This window comes from Lepisma saccharinum, chromosome 17 (assembly GCF_977018435.1).
Source record: "Lepisma saccharinum chromosome 17, izLepSacc3.1, whole genome shotgun sequence".
Lineage (NCBI taxonomy): Eukaryota > Metazoa > Arthropoda > Insecta > Zygentoma > Lepismatidae > Lepisma > Lepisma saccharinum.
This window is the reverse complement of record NC_139245.1, coordinates 16184846-16205199: the sequence shown is the minus strand read 5'-3', so window position 1 is coordinate 16205199 and position 20354 is coordinate 16184846. Positions and strand designations below refer to the sequence as shown.

The 20354-nt window shown below is 37.1% G+C and overlaps 1 protein-coding gene across 5 annotated transcripts in view; it reads left to right on the top strand.

The window, feature by feature from the left end:
- Nucleotides 1-20354, top strand: part of LOC146001549 (uncharacterized) — a 103535-nt gene that overhangs the window by 18378 nt on the left and 64803 nt on the right. For 4 of the 5 annotated variants that reach the window (XM_083139013.1, XM_083139011.1, XM_083139010.1 and 1 more), the window contains exons 4-9: nt 644-760; nt 3912-4105; nt 9637-9768; nt 13518-13928; nt 14718-14832; nt 17053-17223. In XM_083139013.1, coding sequence (XP_082995139.1) covers nt 644-760; nt 3912-4105; nt 9637-9768; nt 13518-13928; nt 14718-14832; nt 17053-17223 — 1140 coding nt within the window. The remainder of the gene's footprint in view (nt 1-643; nt 761-3911; nt 4106-9636; nt 9769-13517; nt 13929-14717; nt 14833-17052; nt 17224-20354) is intronic. The other variant, XM_083139012.1, reaches the window with a different exon arrangement.

Below are 20354 nucleotides of genomic sequence, written 5' to 3'. Positions count from 1 at the left end.
GCCTGTCTTCTACTTTAAATGTACATTTCATTGATTAGCATGCACCAGGTGATCATGCACCACACCGTATAGTCCTCCAGAATGTAGTGCAAACGGCACAGACACAAAATATACTATGTCACACCAAATCATGAAAGTAGACTGCTTGGTGTTGCATTTTGTAACCAACTAGACGAGGCTATGTACAATGGTGCAATGTCATCTACCAGTATTTACTGTGTTCAAGGTGTAGAAAATTGTATTGTTGTAATAAATATCCTATGCTTCTTCCTACCTACTTGATGTGCAACATGCCAAGTGACTAATAGTATGGACTGCGTTTCCTAGATATTGAAGTTTAAAATGTGCCCAGTGAGCAATTTATACCTGAGGTACTTGAGGGGAAAGAGTGATATCCCTTCCATTTATCAGATGTGAAATTTTAAAGGTTAATAGTGACAAACTATACACCTGCCTCTATAAAATTCTACATTCCTAATCTTTAAAATGACACTACATTCATCTCTTTGTCATAACTCCATGCAAATTTATACATGCTTAAAAGTTAAAATGTCAGTGTCATGTGGCAGCCACATAATTATTTTATTATATTTAAAAACCAATGTATTTGATGGTTGCACCTATATATGAAATTGTATTGTAGGCTGCTATGTTCCAAGAAAGGTTACTTATGATCCAGCAACATGAAGCAAGGGACCACTGCATTGGAGGTCCACAGTGCATGCTTGGTTGTGGTCCGTTGGTGAATCCCCCTGCTCAGGTATGTACCGAATCCGAGATAATTGCTTCACTGTATGACTTTTAGGCAGTTATGTATCATGTTAGCATGTTATGTACAATATCCGCAAGAATATTGTTACCAAATTGTAATTAGCTGATGGTAAAAGTTGGAGAACAGTTGTGTGTGTCACAGAAAACAGATTAGTTTGTGATTATCTTGTAGTGTGTACTGTCGCTATTTCGAAACATATTACTATCTCCAGTAACCTATTCTGTGCTGTTCAGAAACATTGAAGGGGTTTCATATGGGGGGACATTAAATATATTATTATTACAAGAGGAGGGAAGAGAGAGAAAGAACTTGTTGTATCACATGCCACTAGTTTTACCAATATGGCAGGTGACAGTAATAAGTGTAAGTTCAGTTACATCTGATTGCAGGAAACCATGTGACTTATATAGGGAAAAGAAAGCAATATCTACATCTCTCAGTTTCAGAAGCAAAAGTTGACTACATCAGAGAAAGATTCCAACTTCTAGATAACTTCAGGGTGGCAAAATATGCACTTATTTGAGCCATTGTAATTAAAAAAAATGTGTGCAACATATTACATTCTAAAATGTACTACACATGACTGACATTCTTTTTGAGCATCCTTTTATTTATACTATATATGACTGAAATTGTTCACTGGATGAAAAAGACACCCACCCAGTACTCATTTGATGAACTATTATCTGTATTGGTAACTTCCATTTTAGTGCATCCCACATACAGGGGTCAGCATGTCAGTTTACCGAAAATTCAAATTATGTTACTGTTGTATTTGCTTAGAAATATAAATTACCTGTTAGAACAACTGCTCAGAATGGCCGCCATTGTTTTGAACCTGCTTGCTCAAACCTCTTATTCAATTTATAAATTCCTTGGAGAGGAGGAGGCTCGGTATCAGGAATTCGTTGTTCAAATGCTGACAGAACACAACACGGAAGTCACGGTCATACTGACACCATTTTTGTGGAAGGAACACTTGCTGTTCATCTTGATGCAGCCAAATTTTGCAGTGGTGAGTCTGGACAAAGAATCACAACACACTTGGACACGCATCACAAATGTATCTAGGGACAACATCTGACACCTAACTCAGCAAGAAACCAGACGAAACAGGTCATTGCTAGTGGAGGGGCATCAGAGAATGGAGGGATCGTGAAGGTACATTGAACTCCATTCGTCACGTTGTAGGGTGCAGCGGTAAACTGACTTATTCCGACCCCTGTATGTAATATCACACATTAAAACCATATTTTAAAAAATGAGAAAAACAACACCTACAGTACGGACGCGATAAGAAGCGGCGTGCAATCAGAACGCAGAACGTGACCAAATTCTGTCTCCTCGTTGGCTGCCATGTGGCTGGGGGGTTTCTACGTTGCCACATTTGCACAAACACGCGGACAGGCTAGTCAGCTGTTGGCAAGCTCGGGAAAAAAGCGTCACGCGAAATGAAGCACGTACGTATCAGTATGCTAATATATGTTATTTCCATCGTAAAGTGATAAATTAACGAATCTAGAAGTTTGAATCTGAAGTTTCTTGTAGGTTGACATTAACTTCCCGTGTGAATTTTACATTCTGGCAAGCATGAAACATTTTATTTTCCTGCTCTACACAGCAACTGAAAATCTTCACTGAAAGAACCTTTGTTGTGTTTTTTTATTATGGTACATTGCAAGCATCAGCTACCGGCATCTTTTCACTTATGTTGTATCGTATCACAATTACCAACAAAAGAAAATGCATCTTGTGTTATGAACAACACTGTGGCAAATCGTTGTCCTTTGAATTCATGCCGCCTCTCTTTGCCTTCTTTGTCACGCCGCGATTGTTGAAGCTTCAGAACGTACAAATGAAATGTATTTCTTGAAAATTAGGGCAAATTATGTACAACTTCGTTTCGTTAACACGTTTTTAAATTATATTTTGAGGAACCTACAAAAATTCACCTCTAAAACAGAATTTTAGAGAACTGAGTTACTGTATTACGGGTAAGAATTTATCAAGAACAAATCAATTGTGTGTGAATTGATTGATTGAGTTGGTGTTTTAAAGTCCACTTTATGCACACTAAGGCTAATCTGGAATGGACCTACAGTTGAAAGTTGGATCCGAACCACTATGTGCCTCGACAGGGTATCAAACCCAGGACTACTTGATTACAAGGCGACAACACTTACCCTACCACTGTGCCATCGGGAAGGCACATGTGGGTGTGTGAAGTGAGATAATTTGGGAGCTATATGACAATACAGGCTCTGGCAATACAGAGTTCAATAAACAAGCAAACGCTTGGCAATTGCTTGATTTCCTTAACATTAATGATACATTTGGTACATGTGTTGTTAATGCTTTGAGCTACCTGTATGTAAAAACATAAAAAATGAATGAAAGAACAGAAGTAGTAGTTAAAGAATCAGTTGTTTTTGCTTACCGGCTACCATTGCAGTTGCGCTATCCCAAAATCATCTTCATTGTTGGTTGGTAAAGGAACATCTTCATCTGAGCTACTACTGTCACTGTTGTCTTCCTGCCCAAGTGAAATTACAAAATCCTCCATTTGCTGCTCTTCAACTCCCTCCTTTTCCCATGCTTCGGAAATAATCATCCTTGTGTGTTCTATAGCCGAACACCACATATCTGCTGTCACATCCCCGATAGCCTGTTCTTTCAATTGCAAAATTTTAGACGGTGTAAAAGGTGGCAAAGTGTTCCTCTGTGCTACCAGCCCTTTGACCTGTGCCCAAATACGTTCGATTGCATTGTACATACAATGATAAGGCGGGAGACGGACCACCGTATGTCCCACTTCTTCTGCAAGCTTGTCTATTCGATATATGGGGAACTGGGGTTTGTGTAACATAAGGAGCTGCAGTAGTTCAGCCTTCCTCATGTTTCTGTGGGCTCGCGAAAATCCTGAAGTAGGTCAATCCGGCAACAGCGCGTTGCTACCAGAGTGGGTGGTTCCACGCTGCTTGCTAGCGCGTCCCGACAGTAGTTGAATGAATACAAGATATTAAAGTTACTTTCCAATTACCAAATATAATTTTTTTGGTCTGATTTTATGTATTATTGTTTCATTCTGATCACTAAACCATGTTATGTGTGCATGTATCTATTCAATATTTTTTCTTAGATGACATCACCAACAAAAAAAGAAAGAAAACCAAAAGGAACAGGTACTGGGAAGGGTAGAAAAAGCAAGAAAAAAGATGAAAACAATTTACTTGTCTCCCAGGATGGAATTGCAATTCCTCCTATGCCTCAAGAAGGAGTTGATGATGCAGTTCTAAAGCCTGAACCAAAGCCCAAGAAGCCCAAAACACCAAGGTAAGCAGCAATAATGAAATGATCTTTTGTGTTAAATTATGGTGCAATTTGTACGTTACGACTAGAGCCTGGAAGTTTGGCAAAATGCCTCTTTTTATCTACTGCATATATTGATAAAATTTTTCCGGATATACGTTTTTTATGTTGTTTCGAATGTTTTAGAAGCCTTTTCATTTTGCCTATTTTGCCTATTTGGGACCCCACTGCCTATTTTTAATTATAATGCCTTTTTTTGCCTTTTTCAATGAAATTCAAACATTTTTTTAAAAAAATGTGTAAATAAATTATTTTTCTCCCAAAAAACGTTGTTGGCATTTATTTTTCTTCCGTTTATTATGTGAATAATTTTCGCCTTATTTAAGTAATATTGAACTCACGTATGTTTCAACATTGCTGAAGGAGAAAAGTGTGTTTAAAAAAAATAGTATTTCATGCTGAGTTAAGATATTGCCTTTCCGTTAACATGTCCTTGTGAATGATTGACTGCTGAAAACCTGTTGCAGAACACCTGCACAATTACGTCATCACGTCCAGCGTCCGTGTCAGGAGGTTATTGACAAGAAACAGCACTAATGCCCAAGGGCCTTTGCATGGATTCCAAAATCATGTTCTCTATCTTAGTTTAGTTCTGCACTTTGGAAGGAAAGGATCGTGTAGTTGTCATCATGCCGAAAATAGTGTGCTATTAAGTGGTAAGTTACATGGTTACGTGCATGAATTTGGTGAAAGCACATTTTTGACAGATGGTACTATTCTTCTCTGCAAGATATGTGAAAAAACATTCAACCATAAGAAAAAATACTTTATATCTCAGCATGTGTCAACAGCAAAACATAAATCTGCAGTTGCCAAAAAGGTTGGACAGAAGAAGATATCCCTAATTTCAACAGTGGGCACTTCATCCAACAGGCAATCTCAGTTTTCTCTTGAACTGTGCCAAGCTTTCATGGAAGTAGGAATACCCTTCTGGAAAGTGGAAAACAAGTCACTGAGGAAATTCCTGGAGAAATACACTAAAGAAACGGTGCCGTCGGAATCTACGCTGCGGAAAACATATTTAAGCATCTGCTACGAAGAAGCTCTGCAAAGAATTCATGCTGAAGTTGGGGGAAAGAAGGTTTGGATTTAAACAGATGAAAGTACTGACTCTATGGGATGCTGAATAGCCAACGTCATCATATGAACTATGGAACCAACATGCGAAGAATCCTCGTCATTTCTTCTCACGTCAGAACAACTAGAGAGAGCCAATGGTTCGTCAATAGCTCAGTTATTCTCAAATTCCCTACTTCTGCTCTGGCCAGGTGGTGTACATCATGATAACATGTTACTTTTTATCAGTGATGCAGCTCCCTATATAAAGAAGGCTGCCATAGCATTGAAAATTCTCTTCCCGAACATACTTCATATCACATGTGTAGCCCACGCAATGCACAGAATCGCCGAAAAAGTTAGTGTGTTGCACCCAGAAGTGGACAGGTTGATTTCGAACACAAAGAAGATATTTCTGAAATCTCCCTCTTGAACCCGAACATTTCAGGAAGTTGCACCTGAGCTTAGTTTACCTCCGCAACCAGTCTTGACGAGATGGGGAACCTGGATATCAGCAGCTATATATTATGCTAACCACCTTGAAAAAATCAGTGAGGTGATCGATGCTCTTCCAGAAAATGAAGCGGCTTCAATTCGTGAAGTGAAAAAACTCCTGTGCTATTCAGAACTGAAGAATGAACTGTCGTTTATTTTTGCACATTATGGTGCATTGCCAGAGACAATTACAAAGCTAGAAAAAAGAGGTGAGACTCTTGTAGCATCCATGAAAATCTTTGAGGAATCTATGCAGCCAGGAGAAAAGGGGTCAGCTGTTGTGGAAAAGTGCTAATGGGTAGTGAGTGCAAATGATGACTTGAAACAATTGAAAACAATTTGTGATATTCTAAAAGGTGAAAATGCTGTTATCGAAATGAGTCCAGCTACATTTGCTTGTTTTATGTATGCTTCATTAACATTTTGCCAGAAATTATAGATAAAAGTAAGTGACTTTCAAATGTGCCTTTTTCAGTTTATTTTGCCTTTTTTCCCATTTTTAGTGCCTATTTTCCACATTATAAATGCCTTTTTGCCTGCCTATTTTAACGAAAATAAATGCCTGAACTTCCAGGTTCTAGTTATGACTTAAGGTCAGGTGGTCAATTTTTAGTAGTCGCACAGTTCAAGTGTGAATGAATATGTATGTCCAATATTCTATCACAGTAGGTCACAAGCGCGATGATCCCCTGACCCAACCAAATTGCAAAACCCCTACACATTAACCCAGACTTCCACAATTACCAAGTTGCCCACGCCATATTAGATATGTCACTCCCGTCGAGCATCGCACGAAGTGCAGTATGGAGGTCCACAGGTCTGCAAACTTACAAAAAACTAAATTACTCCCAAACCACTATCCTAGTTCCACATAAGTTTACATATCAACAAATCCCCTTTCCCATTCCATTAAACCAGACCTGTAACTTCATGATCGGCCCTCTTAACCCTCAAACAATACAAGTCCGATATGCATCCGAAATCCCCCACCTGCAAGCTAATAAATGTTAGTGCACAAAATATGGGACACTTTTGGTGAAATACCTTAAAATATTCATGCAAACATAACATTTTTGTTTCACAGACCAATATGTTTATTTATAAATCTTTCAAAATGAAATTTCACAATGTGTAGTATTACTGACTTTCGTTGATCCAATAAAATTCGTGCTAACACATATTGAATATAACATTGAATATGTTACCATATTGTACTGAAAAACCCAGTATTTTATATCAAAGCTCAAGTGCCTTGTTTAATGAACAAACCTACTGTAATCACAGTTCATGCACATGAGAGCGAACAGTTTATCATGTTTCTAGTATGACAAATCTATCATGATATTGCGTATTTAAGCACTCGTTGAACCGAACAAGTTCCAAAACAGATGACTTACCTCCTTACTCCCTCCTTACACTTCTCCACTTTAATGCATATTGCACTCCACAATGATCATTTTATTCTGGAAACGAAGAAGTGAATTTCAATGAGTTTATCTTGCTGCACAGATACTTGAATATTCGCGTGACACTCATTCCAAACTGATTGCTGCAGCCAAAGCAACATGGCGTCGGTTCCTATATATTTAGCGGGAACCCATTATTAGCCAACATTTTTAGTACTAACTATTAACTGGCAAGAATTTATCACTAGCCGTGAACGCAATTCGTGCTTAATGTTCACTTCAACTGGCATTCTGCGACACGACACATGCGAAGTTGCATCCTTTGCACAAAGGTTGAAAAACGTCTTACCTTCTATTAAGGTTGCGTACATGGCGAACCAGGGGCCTCATGTTCGGCATGCACTTCGATACCGAAACTTACATCATTTGTCCCGCCTCTGCAGATTAAAGGTGCTCCGGGTCTTCCATGTCAGGCTGAAACACTTTCAAACCAGACAGCTCCCGAGTTGATGAATGTTCATATTAGATCACGCTCCATGCGCATTTGCTACAACGCTTCGGCATCAATGTTTTTTCGGCTGCTTTCTTCTTTACTCCCCCTCCTACCGCCAGCAAACAGTGCGTTCAAAATTCACGAACAACAATCATCACTTCCAACTGTTATTTATCAACAAAAAAACATGTGATAAGGATCTTTTAGTATGTTTAGGATTCGGAATGCTTTTAAATTTTTATAAACTGTGTGCTGAATCAGTTTCAGACAACTGTTATAACAAAAATAAACCATGAGGTTTCCCAAAGTGATCATAATGATCATTTATACATCAATCGGTATACACATAACCATCTAAAGAGCAAAATGTATCGAATTTAAGAACGCTAAACAACTCCATCTTTAACAACAACACTTTCTCGTGAGTAAACCTTTTGTTTTAAAGCAATTACACATGACAATCCGTCATAATACATTATGGAAAAGGTACCAAAGCAAACTTGATGTGAAAGGGGTTTGTGATGTTAAAAACTAACTTTTGTAACTTAAATTATTTCCTTATTGTAAGTGTTCTGTATTATATATTTTGTTTATCTTTTAGGGATGAAATACATTAATCGGTATTCTGTTAGTATCATCTGGTACAGGTACATCAGTGTATGGGTAAAATTGCTGATATTTGCTCAATCCGATATTTCTACAAACAGCTGTAATTCAGTTGTTATTTTTATGCAAACCTAAGGTTACTGCACATTGCAACATGCATGCCATGAAGTCACGCAGAGGGATGTGGAGGTAGCACTCCACACATTAACAATCTCAGACCATTTGTGTAGGTGATGTGATCAGCACCACATTTTGGCTTATTTTACCCTGAGGATTGTCCCTGGGTGCCCAGTTATTAGGGGCTGTGTTAACCTGAGCTGCTCTGTACAGGTACATTCCTGGAAAAAATTCCATCCTGAGATTCAAACCCATTTCTCCCACATGGGAGTAATACTTTGTACCGACTGAACCAGCATGGCTCTTCAATGTTGTTTTTGTAAAGTTAATTTTTTCATGCTAGTGATAACGAAGCATGAAATTTACAGATTTCAGTGATATTTTCTGAACCGGTTCTCATGCTATTTAACTAACTCTGATATGTGCAATTAAAAGACTATGTGGTACAACTCTTTGAGGGCCAAGTCATACCAAGCAGCCTTTTTTTGGTGACATAAGGCCAGAGCATCGATTCCCATCAACACTGTTATCTGGGGGTTCCAAAGCAAATTCTGCTTTCAAGTAGCTCCCAGCAGGGGCCAGACGTGGACCATGTCAACTCTAACCATTTTGACTATCCAGAAGTTGTGATATATAATAGATGTACAATGCCATTATAAGCGTGGCAAAAGTAAAAATGCTGTAAAAATGTTGGTCCATGTATTACAAACATCATTGGATATTTTACGCTGATAAAGGAATAGTTTCCACACATTTCTGATAAAGTTATGAAGTCTCAGATCGTTACAAGAAAATTGAGCAAGATGCTTTGTTAGGTTTTCCTTTACAGAACAACACAGTACTGCATCAGTACATGTTCTGTGACCAAAATTTTGAAAGTAAGAAAAGTGACAATGGGAATCTGTTTAAATATCGAAATTGTGTTGATTCTGGTAATTGGTCTGTTATGCCACTTCCGACATTCTCCTACTTGTCATGTGCTACTAAATATGCCATTTTATTTTTCTAAGGTAAGACTCCTCACCTAGTTACCTACATTAATAATTGAATGAAACGAATCATTCAGAATCTTCATGAAAGTTTAGCTTTTAATATCGGATTGGTACAATATCAGTTTCAATTAATTGTGATTAATGTTATATCTGTGCTTGACCGTTGTTGGTTAAAATTTCATATCGGCTCAACCGTATTGTATTTATTCCTCCCATGTTACCAAGTGGTTTACTTGTTGCATTTCGACCACCTAAGGAATTCTACGTGGTAATTTCATTCTGTTGTAATCAAAACTTTTGAGGTTTTTGTTTTTTTCCATTTCAACGAAGGAAACCTAGGGAACCGAAGGAACCTAAAAAGCCTAAAGAACCAAAACCACCCAAAGAACCGAAAGAAGGCAAAAAGAAAAAAGAACCTAAGCCTAAAACTGCAAATGATGCAAAAACACCCAAACCTCGAAGGTGAGATTCGCTGGTTGGAGCTTGTGTGTGTAGTTAGTGCCTTCAGAGCCTCTGTTGTTTCCTGGTAGATAGTGCTACTTGCTTGCTTCCCTTCTGTGTATTCGTATGATTATAGATGTTTGCTTCGTTGTGGTCAATAGCAGACTATGGATCGACACATGGAACTTTTATCTGTTGAACAAGCAAATGAGTTTTCTGTTATTTACTTATTTCTTATGTATTGCATTGGCTTGCTAGATTAATTAAAGGTTGCATGGCGAAGCATGTCTTGTGTAATTTCCTGATCAGTGCTCCTATTTACTGTTTGTATCTTATGCTTATATGTAGTTTAATTAGTGTTTTTTTACGGTGTTACTTTATTTCCTGTTATTTATTTAAATTGTACACTTTAGAATATTTTATGAAGAAGAACAATTGTTTATCTTGAAGATCTTGCATTTTTTTCTTTTGGTAATGGGTATGTAGAAAGTGTTCTTTAATGTAATGGATACACCTTATGTACAAAATGTTTTTTTTTTTCCATTTTTTCTGTAGTTCCAAACCACAAAACCCAAAAATGGATTAATGTGATAATTTGTGTGAAATGAACATTACTTTATGTTGCACAGTTGGCCCATTGCATTGATATGCATATGAGTGTCATATTTGCTGCAATTTAAATGTATCCTGTTGATAACAAGATTTATGACTAGATCTATTTAAAAATAGTAATTATAGCTATTTAAAGTTCAGAATAGGCATAGTTAAGTATTCTAACGTAATTTTTTTAACTATACCAAATCAGTCTACATTGTATGTAATTCTCAGCCAACAGTGTCAATCAACATAACTCCTTTAAAATATTCAGATTCTGTAAATTTATTGGCTGTTCCCTGTGATTAAATTCAAGTCATCTTTCTGGTGCTGATACCGATAAAGCAGCAAGTGATACTTTAATGTTAAACTTAAACAATTTTGGGATGTGGTTGAGCATGAATCTCTCTGAACTAAGTCTATTCTGCATTTTTTATCTTCCTACGTACACCTGTAGTTTATATATGTTATTTCATAAATATATTGTATTACAACATTTTGATGCAAGTCTGTGAGTTTTCAAAGCGGTATACATTTATGTTATGTGCTTGGTTCTGGAGCTATATGTTTTTCTAAGTACAGTGATTTTCCAATCTAATGTTTTTGACAGGACCAACAGATAAAAACATTAGATCCGATCAAGTGTTACATTGGAAATATGATTTTCCCTGAAAATGCATGTGAAGAAATGTACAAATGCATTCATGATCGGTGCGGTAAATTTGGTTTTAAAATTACCTAAGTAAAATTTTGTGTTTGTGGTGCAAATTCGTTGTTTTTTCCCGATTAATTTTGAAGGACTACTGCATTCATTAATTGAGGGTACAGTTTCTGAGTCAGAAATGGTAGTGTGTCGCTGGTTTGTTTGTTTCCTGGCAGTGGTAGTTCCATTTTGTCTGTCTCCCTCATGGAGAACATCATCCAACAGAAACCAGCACTAAACTTGAACAATAGAGGAGCACACCCAACCTGACACCTCGTACTTAAAAAAATCCTAGACCGCACGAAGAAGAAATGAGGGCCTCAACCCCAAGAAACAGGAACCATACCACAGAAAGCAGCAGACAGCCCAACCTGCCAATCACCACCCTACAATCCCACCAGAGGATGAGAAGCGAGAGACTACGCAAGCCAAGAAACATGCACCAGCACTGCTAGATGGGAGAAAGTGGAACTACAGCCACCTGGGAACAAACAAAGCATTGGTGCCCCACCATCTCTATCCTAGATGCTGTATCCTCAGTTAATGACTGCAGTGGTCCTGTAGAATTAATTGGAGAAAGCAATTTATTTGCAACAGAGAAACCTGAAACTTTACTTATGCAATACAATTGCATTGTTAGTTGAATGTGATAATTCATAATTGTTTATGTTCCCCTGATGATTTTAATATCCAGAAATTAAACATTCATTACCAGCTCAGTCAATCGGCAGTGAAAGTCTCTCCCAGAAGGCATAGATTGTTTTGTGAAGTTGAAAGATAGTGCTGGAAAATATAACTTCACTCCCCCTCCTCCCCTGAACAAAATTTTAAAAATGTTAGTTCAAGAAATGCAAAATATGTGAAATGTTATGCGAGAGATTTGCTGGGACTGGAGAAAAAGAGCATTTAATACACACACCTTTAGATTGGAAATTCACTGCAGTCACTTTTCTTAGTAGTGTTTTACTTTTCAAATTCTATTTCTGTAGATTTTGTTTTTGTCAGTGATATTTAATGAAAATGTTAAGTTTGTATATGTAACGCATAAATTATGTAAATTTGTATATATATTTGAAACTTACTTTACAGCTCATGTTAGTAAAAAATGTGTATAAGCAGTTGGAAAACAAAGTAAGTAAAATGCCACGAAAATCCAAGTAATTTTATTCACAATTCAAGTTATCTGATGCTGTCAGGAGATTCTGGAACTAATCTTTCTGGGGATTCTTACTGTGCTAGGTGGATGCAAGTGGAGAAAACACTGGAATACACATTGCTCATTGAGCAAATATTTTTGTGTAGAGAGGCTTAAAACCAAGGACTTGAAAAAATGCAAGACACAATTGAATCTCAAAATATGACATTCAGTGTTACACTTTGTAATAATCGTTTCCCGATATCAATGCACAGATGATTGCAATGCTTCAAAACACATGAAACTCCACAGAATATACTCTTCCCAAACTGAAAATTATTTCTAAAGCAGTTCCACACAATATAGTTTACAGGCTTATGATACAGTATCTCGCACCACTTATCTGCTTCATAAATAACGTTGGTAATTATATTTTTCATCTTCCACCAGCTAGAGCTTTCTATGTTCAATTTATTTAATACGTATCCCATCGCAAATATTTGCAGTTATAACATGAGGCACATACAACTCTATCTTACTTAATTTTATCTTATTTCTGCTCTCAGATGTCGGTAACACTTTCAACTTCTTTACATCTCCCTAAGTTCACATTGGATTTGCAACACATGAAAATATTCCAAACAAACCCATTAACACGCATCACATTGTACAGAAAAATGTAAACAAATGCTGTACCTTAGATGCAGCACCCATATTGGCAGTGACACTAGCACCACAATGGTAATTTGAATCGTGAATAGCTGCCAAATGCTTATTTTTGTGTGCAGTATTTGAGATAGAAAGATATATAACCATCCTTTCTAAATGGAATGAAATTAGGTAATGAAAGTTCCTTTCTCTTAAGTTCATTGATTGTGAATCTCTCTCTCTCTCTCGGGTAAAGAGAGAAAAAGAAAGAGAGAAATTAACAAGTATGTGCATAGTTTAAGGCAGGGTGAGTCTAAAGTCTCTCTCTAGTTGCTGCCATACAGGAAGGTGCTTGGATATCGGTGCTTAAAATGGCCATTTATACGTGAATTCATATATATTTTGTCCTTGATATCCACATGAAATACGAACGAAGGAAAGGAGATAGAGAATATTATAATATCTCAGCAAACTGTGTTTTTTTATCATAACATGGGGTATGTGTAAGGGACTGTATTTGACGAATGTTGTGTGCAATACACAGAGATCATGTTCTCTCTCCAATGAGGCACTTGTAATCATTCTGTAGTTTGTTTCTACTATTGTAAAAGATATGTAATCATTAATTTTAGTTGAAAATATTGCAATACATTATTGCTATGTTGTCTAAACGATAATTTCTCTCAATAGAAAACCTACAAAGAAGAAACAACAGGAAGAAGAAGCAGCGGCGGCAGCAGCAGCAGCAGCAGCAGTAGTAGCAGCTGATGCTACTGCTACTACTCCTACTCCAACTCCTACTGATTCTGCATCTACTGAAAATGTGAATGCTGACTTGGAAGCTAGTGTTACTTCAACTGATAATTCCATATCTGTTCCAAATGCATCTGAGGGAGTTGGGGAACAGATAGAAGGTGAAAGTACTCCTGATTCTTCACAGGCTGTTGCACAAGAAGGAGATTCAGAACAGCCAGAAAAGATAGAAGGTGACTCAACACCGCAAACAGACAGTGCAACCACCCCAAAGACTTCATCCAAGAAGTCAAAGAAAGATAAAAAATCAAAAGTGAAACCCGTCTTCGCAGGAAAGTTGAAGCCAAAGTAAGTTCATAATCATCCATTTTTAAAAGCAATTTGAGCCAAGCATGAACTACTTGAATATGTACATGTTCAAGTTACCAAAATTGAATTCAATGTAAATTTATGTATGTAAATAAATTATGTTATACAACACTGTGAATTAGACATACATGCATAGTACAGATAAAATTCATACTAATGAAAGGAAGATGAAAGCCATTTAGTAAATGTTTTACAGAGTTAGATAGCTACATAAAAGAGACTTATAATGATTTAGATTAAATATTTGTGAGAATCAAATTATCTTAGGCTAAAGTTTTTGGAAGTAGCAAATAAAATTTTGTTTTTGATTTGTGGTTGCATATGCTTAATAGAGAAGAGAACGAACAGAATTTTTTTATTTATTACACATTCTCGCATTCAATTAAAAAAGATTTTCATTGAAAGTTGCGGAGCATTTGATCATGAATTACCTGGATATGTAGTTTGGAAAGAAGTGATGGAATCCATTTATATACTGTATTAAAAGTTTAGAAATGACAAATTAAAAACAAATGAGAGAGCTTTGTTTAAAATATATCTTATTTCACAGTAAGGAAATGTTATGTCTGCAGTGCAAGTAATGGAGGTGCTTTGTACATTATTTTATCATCTTAATCTCATAGTTTTGTGTTCCTTTTAACTAATTTTCTTTAATAACATATAAACAGCATCCAAAGTACTCATATTCTAATTTAAGGAAAGTAGATTCTTGTGTAAACTTTCAATCTTAATGGAAGTTATTTACAATTTAATGTATTATTTTTGTAGGGGTCTATTAGGAGGTCTTAAAAAGAAGAAAACAAAATTAAGAACTTCAGATGCATCAGATTTGGAAATCACACCTCCACCTTCTCCACAGGCAGACTCTGAAAATGCAGTTCAGGTATTATAAACATTTCTATTCCTTTTTGTGAGAGTAGGTTTTTTTTTTTTAAGCAAAGAATCGTTAATAAGGTCAATGTTTTAAATTCAGGTTGCATATTGTATCTGTGCTAAACAAGATAAACAAGCAGTTATAGGTATTTTTATACCTTTTCTTTCAGTCTAACTAGTCAGATTATTTTTTTATCAGTTGCTTATTTTTTTAAATAAAGTTGTATTTTGAAGCATGATATTCTTTTATAATGCAGTAAAAGTCAGCAGATTAAAATATCGAAGTTTGTAATTTCACTGATGACTTTTACTTGACAACCTAAACCCTTTATTTCATTTAAAGTTTTATTGTTTATTCTTCTCTTATGGCATGCTTTTCTTGATAATTATTTTTCTTTTCACTGTGAAACAAAGAGAATAATGTGCAGAATATCATATTTTTGTGTTGCTCTTATTCTTGCACCTGATTAATTTTTGAAGGTTGTTTGAAGAATAAGAACCTCAATATGGAAACTTTTTTTCCCCATAATATATTTTCACATTTACTGCACCTTGGCATAAGGGATATTTAATTGATACTGATGTTAATGAAAACACTGCTGGTTTTATATTGATGATTAGTTTTATTTAAATTGTAAAAGAACATCTAGTACCAGAGGAGAGTTGTGTGCAAACCACAACACATGTGCTGTTTTTTCCTGTCAACATACGTGGTGCTTTTTCCTGTCAAGATAATTTCTGTTTACAAAACAATTAGCCAATTTTGCCAATTTTCAATTAGCGCAATGTTTCCAGTCTACAACTTCCACAGTTGCCAACCATTTTCCTCATGATAGACATTTCCCATATATCCTATATACACACACACACACACACTATGTTGCCATTCGTCACCGGACACCCCTCAAAAAGTGCTTGGGATCGCCTGTACACGTCATACAACCTATAAAAGGCGTTGCCGGTTGAGAATACACTCATACCAGCTACAGCAGTCAGGACAGACGACGCGAACTGAATGAGGTGGAAAGAGAGATGATCATTGGAGCCCACAGGTTTGGGCATTCGACCTGTCAGATTTCCAACAAATTTCAGATTACCCGGTCAACAGTGAGTGATGTTATCATGAAGTGGAAGCGAGAGGGGGTTATGACATGCCAACCCAGACCCAGTAAACCGAAAATATTAACATATCGTGACCGTCGATGCTTGAAAAGTGTGGTGAAGTCAATCCGGAAGGTGTCGTTACAGATGGTGGCACAGGAGTTTCGATCGGCTTCCAGTAGTGCTGCAAGTGATCGTACTGTCTGCCCGGAGATCGTCACACTTGGTTTTCATGCTCGTGCAGCAGTTCACAAGCTGCATATCACAGCCTGCAATGCGACCCGTCAGTTACAGTGGTGCAAGGAATGCCGCCATTGACTCTCGAACAATGGGAATCCATCCTATGGAGTGATGAATCGTGCTACCAGACGTGGCGGTCCGATGGATGTGTGTGGGTGTGGTGTATGCTCGGTGAATGCTGTTTACAGGACTGTATGGTACCCACAGTGAAATTCGGTGGAGGTGGCATCATGGTGTGGTCCTGCTTTTCGTGTTATGGTCTTGGTCCTCTTGTTTTAGTTTGGCGAAACATGAATGCCGATGCGTTCCAAAACGTTCTGGACAATTCTGAGCTACTGACATTGTGGGAACAATTCGGTATTTGCCCATACCTGTTTCAGCAAGACAATGCTCCATGTCATTCGGCAGGCATTATCAACACGTGGTTCGAGGTCATGGGTGTGCAAAAACTTGATTGGCCAACCAAAGTCCAGATATCAACCCCATTGAACACCTTTGGGAAGAGTTGGAGCACCGCTTGAGAGCCAGGCCCTGCTGCCCAAAAAACTCCACTGAGCTGTTTCCCGCTTTGCAGGAGGAATGGGGCAAGATTACCGTCGACACGTATCGCAAATTGGTGGAAAGTCTTCCTCGAAGGGTTGCGGACGTCATTGCGGCGAAAGGTGGCCCTACACGATACTGATGTGATGCTGCAACCGGATTAACATACTGGTATGGTTGTAAATATTGCCATTTTATTTTTATACTCTCCAAAGTAGTATACCTCAATTGTATACACCCTGTATAGAGTTTTTTGCAGCAGGATCTATGATATGTTTTTATTTTTTTATTCACCTTGTAAAATTAAAGCTCCCAAGTTTAGGAATTTGAGTTTTATTGTTTGTTACAGAAGAGAAGATCTGCACGAAATACTCACCGAAAGAAGTACGTTGATGATATTGTCTTTGCTATGTCTGACGATGAGGCAACTAAGGCAGTTATAGCAAGGGTCACTGAGACATCGAAGACAACAACCAGTGAAGTACCTGAGACACCAGTCAAACCAAATTTCGTGTACATAGTGAGTACTATTTTTTAAAAATCCTGAACACTATAGTGCCACTTTATCTGAATAGGTGTGTACAAAGTCATCTTTGTTTCTTGGTTTAGAGTTTATATCAGTAATGTAATGTAAAATAATAATGATGGATATTCTGTGGATGGCAAAGCACATGTGTAATCTCTAATTTTTTAAAAGAATGGCTTATTTAAGTTATGATACATTTAACATTAAAAATAAATTCCAAGTGAATACTTTTTAGTGGTTGTTGCTAAGATATGAAGATAACAATAGGTACAATGTATGTGTATAGTAGGCATCGACTGATACGAATAATTTGCAGATACAGATAAAGTATTGCCTCCCCGATGGTGCAGTGGTAGCATCGTTGACTTTTAATCAAGGGGTTTCTGGTTCGATACCTGGTGGAGGCACATAGTGGTTTGGATCCCACTATAAACTGTAGCTCCAGTCCCGATTAGCCTTACTGTGCATAAAGGGGACTTAAAAATACCAAATCAATCAATCAATCAACAGATAAAGTATTAATATAAAACATACTGATAAGTGATATTCTACTGATCCAGTATAAAATTATAAATGTTCCATTATGAACCTGAATTGTTCATTTACCCACTGCATTAATGCATGTAACTAGGTAATTGGAATAGGGTTTACTTAGGAAAATAAACTTTTATTGAGACATTTACTTTACGACACCAGTGTATATAAAGTATACCTAAACCAATATCCTGTTGATGACTCCAGGTGACTGCCACCAGAAAATTAATAGCTCTTGTGGCCCTCCTTCCTTTTATCAACTATAACATTAATAATTAAGGCACTCACGTCTTCCGAGAAGCTGTTTTACGTTATTTTCTATTAATTTCGGTAACCACTGCCACCATCCTCGTTGGAATTTCTATTAATTTCGGTAATATGGACGGAACGAACTAAAATTACTTAGTAAAACAGCTTCGCAGAAAACGTGAGTACCTTAATTATCTATTACCACGTCTCTCATTCCGATAGTATGAATATAACTTTATATTTCTAAAAATATAACAAAATAGAAGAATTTTGCTTGCTGTTTATAGAAGTATTGGGTAAATGAAATTACAATTTTCCTGATATCCTGTATTGGCTGATTCCAAATAGCACCATTTAATCCATGTAACTAGAGTTAAGAATACAGAGACGTGTCATTCTAATGTCTTAAATTACACCTTTCATTAATACAAAATTGATGTGTATTACAAAATTTAGTGAAGTAAAAAACACATTTTTTCCCCTTAAATTCAATGTATATATTTCCTGTTTAATATGCCATCATAAGCGGCATGCATATTGCATTTTTGACGAAAACCCGAATTGTGAAATAACACATTGTGATGTTTTTGAAAGGTAGAGGTGCATTTATGAATGTTTTGTCACGAAATGATGTAAAATAAACTAACTTTAGGGTTTATTTACCAACCCAACACCTTCTTAGGTTTGAATTATCCTGAGAGTTATTCAAGTCACAGGAAATTGATTAATTCTGCTTTAATATTTGAGAAGCAAAAATGGACTCCTTTACACAGGAATCAATTTAATACAGGAAAACCTCGTTAATATGAAGTTCAAGGGACCAAAAAATGTCAACTTCGTATTAAACGACTTCGAGTTATCCAAACTTTTCAAGATGGCGCCTGTTTTCAGGTGTAAATAAAGTAGAGTATAAGTTACCCCCACAAAGGATGTTTTATACTTGGTGCTAGCTCAGAAAATAAGCTTTATATGTACTATATAATAATATTGTACGTTTTAAAGAAAGTGTAAAAAATGTTACACAGAATGAGAACACGGAGCTTAACGCGGACACAAAGATTCTAAGGAGACGGTTAACACCATTTATCCTGCCTAGTTATACAACCGGTTATGCACGGGATGCATGTTGTGGCAAAAAGTCTTTTAAAAACTGGTATTTTCTTTTAATTGTGCAAAGTCGTTGCTCTTCCACGAAATTCTTACAATTTTAGTTCATAAGAAACCCGTTTGCACAGAGACCTACAGAAAGGAAAACAATCTCGTTTATCGCAAGAAGTGAAACTCGGAAGAATCTTAACAGTAGTCACACTGGCGCGAGCAAGAGACGGGAGATTATCGGACAGAATGAATATCGGATTTTATGTGCCTTGATAATCACTCTGGTTTGGATCCCACTTTAAACTGTATATTTAGTCCCACTTAGCTCATCAGCATAAAATGAACTAAAAACAAGCTTTAGGAAACAAACTTGCGTATTTTCAGATTAATCTACAATTTGTTGTAGGTTTCAGGAGTATTCTGGAGGTCAAACACTCACTCCGCCAAAACTTTTCCTCTCGTATTTCTACATTGCGTAAACACAATGAGACCTGCTGGAAGTTAGAGCAGCAGGTGGCAGAAGGGAAATCATCGGCATTTTAAAGATAAGGCAGTTGTCGAAGACCGAACTTTTATCAGCAGTGTGAAAAAAAAAATGATCCTTGCATTACCTTTTACCATGCAACAGACAATAATACGGGCAATATTTCCTATCCAGACAGCTGGATTCAAACGAGAAAGAGTGACCTGAATTCTGCAATTTTCACATTACCATGCACACCAGTGGCGGATAATGAGCTGTTGTATGAGAAGGGAGGGGATCACTTTTCTTTTACTTATCCTGCGGTTTTTGTTCGTTTTGAAGAAGGTATTCAAAACTGTTTGCTTTTTTTTAGATGCCAAAGGAAAGGAGCCCGTGTGCGCACACAAGCAAGAAAATCGTAGCCGAAACAATTAGTAACGGGACCCCCCCACCCAGGGACTGGACTGGACTATCTGTAACAAGTTTCCCTTTTTTTATGAAGTTCTACAGCGCACAAAGAACATGTTTTTAATGAAAGTGGTAATCACATGAAATTGCTGTATCTCTAGCTCAGAGCTAGACAAATGGGTGAGACTTCCAGGTGCCACGCATCTTGTATTTTGGAACATTCGTGCGATCTAATCTCATCTAGCACTGGTGAATATTTCCAAGGTGGCACATTCAGCTGGGAAAGAGCTTGACCTGCCATGCACATTGACAAAGAATGTCAATGTCCAGCGGGCATTTCGGGCTGCTTCCCTCGAGTTGTTAGCAGCTCTTA